Source organism: Ceratosolen solmsi, unplaced genomic scaffold, assembly GCF_000503995.2.
Source record: "Ceratosolen solmsi marchali unplaced genomic scaffold, CerSol_1.0 scaffold19, whole genome shotgun sequence".
NCBI lineage: Eukaryota > Metazoa > Arthropoda > Insecta > Hymenoptera > Agaonidae > Ceratosolen > Ceratosolen solmsi.
Genome location: NW_011948443.1, coordinates 38900 through 43772, shown reverse-complemented (window position 1 = coordinate 43772; position 4873 = coordinate 38900). Strand labels below are relative to the sequence as shown.

General features: G+C 39.1%; 1 protein-coding gene across 1 annotated transcript in view; it reads right to left on the bottom strand.

Moving 5' to 3' along the window:
* Positions 1 to 2708: 2708 nt before the first annotated feature.
* Positions 2709 to 4873, bottom strand: part of LOC105365948 (uncharacterized) — a 2898-nt gene continuing 733 nt past the window's right edge. Inside the window, exon 2 of the mRNA XM_011504247.1 lies at positions 2709 to 3402. Coding sequence (XP_011502549.1) covers positions 2709 to 3402 — 694 coding nt within the window. The remainder of the gene's footprint in view (positions 3403 to 4873) is intronic.

The following is a 4873-nucleotide window of genomic DNA, read 5'->3' as shown; positions in this document are numbered from 1 at the left end:
GAAGTTTATGACTGAAATCACTCGTACTTTAAAATATTTGTAGCCACTGATGTCTTCTATATGTACAAAGAACTTGGGAAGGATCCTGCTATTAGGAGGCCAGTATTTGTTGCCCAAATCCTATGCTATTACTTTAAATTATTCGGAAGTTTATGACTTAAATCACTTGTACCTCACGATATTTGTAGACACTGATGTCCTCTACATGTACAAAGAATTTGGGAATGATCGTTGTTCGGAAAATAATCCGCCAATTTGACTAGTCAGCCAAACGTGCAATAATTAACGTAGAACAATAAAACCCACTAGATGTTATGTGGGGTTGCCGGGCAAGTAAAGGGTGAATGCACTGATTAATAATTAACACATGTCTTTATTATTTCTATTTATTTGAATTGATTTACAAAATGGTGAATTACAGACGAACTTTATATTTCTTGATAATCTTGTGGTGTTGAAATATATTTACTATGAATGAAGCAGGTTATAATCTATTGAATATTATCACTAAGAGGTTATGGTTATTGTAGTGCTCTGATCGAACATTACAATAGATATTGTGTGTCAATTCAACACGTGTGCAGTTGCCCATAAATATAGGTCGTAAGAGAGCCTAAATAGAGATTATGCCAAGCTGTGCGGGAACAACTTGTAGTTGGAGGGATTGAGAAGCCAATGTAGCTTTTATAGCTGGTCTTGTTCAAGAGTATGTCCGGGAAGCTTCCGTAGTTGGACTTTATCCGTCCGTCTTCTACATAAGCCGAGAAATCAAGAATGAGTACTAGCTATGAGGACTTACTTGCAGTGTATCGTGATTTTCCAGTCTCTCTTCGGTGGCTTGTTATGACGTTCCCTTGCAATCCGGTCCTCCTCCGTGAGAGTAGGTCGTGACTTATCCTTCAACTGTGAGAAGTATTTGGAAGGAGTAAGTCGTGACTTATTCTCATACTGTAAGAAGTATTTGGAAAGAGTAAGTGAAGGTACATTACGTAGTCTCTTCTTAAATGGTTCACTGATCCCGCTCCACTTGGGATCCCTTCTTCCTTCATTAATTAACCAATCAGAGGTTGATCTTGGGTCGTACAATAGATTATGCACGTCTTCATTTCCACTTCCTTCCGGGCTCAGTTCCGAATTTGCTAATCGCCATCAGCAATTCTATTGATGATTATTTTTCTTGCACAGGGATTGGCAGGACTGTTACCTTATATGTAGGTTTTACCATGGTGGTGGTCATTGGTTTTATTATAACGACTGTGGTTATAGTCCATCGGTGCCAACGTGACTTTCATCTGAATATTTGCTTAAGGATTCTAATGGCCTTGAATTCAGAATGGCCTCAGTTGTTACAATTGTTTTGTAATTTCTTTAACGTGAACAGCTTTTTCTCCCCTTTTTTTGTCGTAGATATAACGTTGCCGATTTTACCACGGCTTTCCATTTATTCACTATGTGGATGCGGATGGCGGATTAAATTCCATTGAGTGCTGTCCTGCGAGAGTATGGTTGTAAATTTTATTTTCCTTGAGCTTATGAAATTGACCCCTTTTTAATTCCCCCTTTTTTTTTACTCCTGCAAAGGTTGTATCACATTTTGAATACGTATGTGAGGGATACCTCGGTGAGATGCGAATCGCCGAAAGGTGGCTATGAAATCTTCATTGTTGTGATTACTTATAGCTTCGAGATAAACAGCTTATGTGGCAAACATATAAAAATAAACGCAAGACTATGCCTTCTGATTTTTGCCCCTTGCTGTTCCAGATTTTAAGTTTACGGGGCTATTACATCACTACAGTATGTGAGAATGGTCTGGTTGGTGTTACTCGAGATAGTGGTAGTTTGCCCATCAATTTGTTGGGCTCGAATTCCCTTCTCTGTGCGTATACACTATATTGAAGAGCTTTTCTTGACGAGTATCCTTCTTTCAATTTTCAAATACTGTTACCGTTCGTGTATTAGAGGAAATGGAGTATGCTGTGAGACAACGGGACATGGCCCATATGCAGGTATGCTGGTGGCCTGTGGCCGTCGGGTTCATTGCTCATCATTCACCTTTTACTTGCCCGGCAACCCCACACAACATCTAGTGGGTTTTTTGTTCTAAATTAATTATTGCACGTTTGGCTGACGAGTTAAATTGTGGAATTATTTTCCGAACACTATATAAATCCATTAATAAAAAGTATTGTAATTGCAATAGATAAAATAGAGATTTATTTATTTAAAAAATTATCTTATCCATTACATATTTATATTTTTTACTCTTATTTATAATTAAATACTGTTCGAAAGTGGTATTATTTCCTGGCTCGAACTGCCAGTGTTTCGATAGCTTTAATAATTTGCCGCCCGCTCTAGCAGATGCTTAGGTGGGAGTCAAGTGGAAGGGTTGTAAAATTATGTAGTATGTGCAAACTTCGTTAACATATGGTTTATTAATAATTACATTAATAATAAGCAGAATTCACTTCTTACAAGAGTGTATACTCTGTCTTCTCTCAATGATGAGGTTGCTCCTTGATGGTGGCGATGTCGTGGCCTCTGCTAGTGTTGTAACGATTAACAGTAATATGCTCATAGTCCTGTGTAGGACATATGGCCTTGAAATGTATATATGCACACACGCCTGAATAGGCCTGGAAGTGTTTACATTGAAAGTGGCTTCTGCTAATGTTGTAAGGATTAGCATAATTATGCGCACACTTCTATATAGGATATGTGGCCTCAAAAGCAGTTTTTAATATCACCACTCTGGTCAATCCATCCCTTGCAGGGTGCAATTCTAACACTCTGCCGAGAGGCCATTCGCATGGAGGTATTCTTTGGTCTGTGATGAGGACTAGTGATCCGACCTTAATACCATGGTTTGGATTATGCCACTTGGATGTCCAAAGGTACTGTTGCAGGTAATGTTTTGTCCATTGCCTCCTGAACTGTTGGACTCGTTGTTGTATGCCTTGCCACTTTGAATGCATTGATAAATTTGAGTCATTTGCTGATGGATCTGGTAGAGTATTAAGGGGTCCTCCAATGAGAAAGTGCCCTGGTGTAAGGGCTGAACAATCGTCAGGGTTGTCAGTTAATGATTGTAATGGACGTGAATTCAGGATGGCCTCTATCTGGGTTAATAGCGTTGAGATTTCTTCAATGGTAAATGGTGTGTCTCTTGTCGATCGATTGATATAGAATTTGATGGATTTAACTGCAGCTTCCCACTTTCCTCCCATATGGGGAGCTGCAGGTGGATTGAATTTCCACTGTGTCTGATCCACCATGAGTGTGGCCGTCATGTGGTAGTGTTCCTTAGTGCGTTGAGAGAATAGTTTTTTTAATTCCTTGTCGGCTCCGACGAATGTTGTTCCACAGTCGGAATACATGACTTGTGGAATGCCTCTGCGGCTTAAGAATCAACGGTATGCTGCAATGAACCCTTTTGTTGAGTAATCACCCACTACTTCAATATACCTAACTATCTTTGTATTCCGCTTAAAACTGTTGTAATCCGTAACAGTGAAAAACAAAAAAAGAATAAAATGCATAGATTAAATCATTGCTGTAGAAAGAAAAGTAGTGAAAATGGTCATAACTTAATATTGAATGTATCGAAGAGTAGGAGAGAGAAGTAATTGTACAAAAAATACATTGGTATTTTATGTTGGTAGAATCAGAAAGAGAAATAATCATGTATAACAGAATAATCTGTTACTGCGTTTACACTTTCACAAATCTACATATATGTATGTTCGATTTTAAAGGTTTATTTTATGGCTCGAACTACCAATTCAATAGTTCAGTGGATTAGTCTCTCGTCAGGATAATTTTAAAGGAAATCAATAACAGACAAGGCTGAAAAATATAATATATTTATTAGAAACAAGGTTAATGATTGTAAACAATTATTATAATATTGCACTGTTATGTAGAAATAAATAATTCCGTTGGATTATTCAAATGATGTGTTCTTGTGATTCTTATGCTATAAAGGCTTCTTTGGATATTGCTGTGTTGCTTTGAGGTTATGCTGATGTTGTCAATGTCAGCTGATGTCGTCAGTCAATCATGCTTGTGAGGCAGCATGAGAAGATGGTAGTTGAATCAAGTATGCTTGATGTGGTGTCAGATCTTAAAAGGAATTTATTATGTAATCTATTATGTCTTTGATTATGTAAAAGGGACAGCAGTAGAATCTAGTCACAGGTAAAACAATTAGAGGTAATATTTCTAATTCGTGAATGATTTAATAATCTGTATTTATAGAGTCTATTAGTCGATCTGTGTTGTTCTTGTGTAACCAATGTGTGTGAACCACAGTGACTCTTGAGTCAGCTGTTCAGAGCCTGTACGGTTCCGAAGTGTTCTTCGGAAGAGTGTAAGTGTGCCCTGGTTCTGCTAGCGGGCCTGTACGATGTCGAGGGATCAGTTCGAGAGAGCGTAAGTGTGCCCTGGTTCTGCTAGCGGGCCTGTACGATGTCGAGGGATCAGTTCGAGAGAGCGTAAGTGTGCCCTGGTTCTGCTAGCGGGCCTGTACGATGTCGAGGGATCAGTTCGAGAGAGCGTAAGTGTGCCCTGGTTCTGCTAGCGGGCCTGTACGATGTCGAGGGATCAGTTCGAGAGAGCGTAAGTGTGCCCTGGTTCTGCTAGCGGGCCTGTACGATGTCGAGGGATCAGTTCGAGAGAGCGTAAGTGTGCCCGATCGACAATAGCGAGAGATGTGACTTGTTTATTTATTAATATAAAGATGTACCTGGTGAACTGCAGGTTGGATGTATTCGATGCTGTGTATATAATGTACCCTTTGATTACAATTCCATTGGCTTCACTGTAATCACTTATTAAAAAACTGCCGATTATCTTTTCTATGCACGCGGGT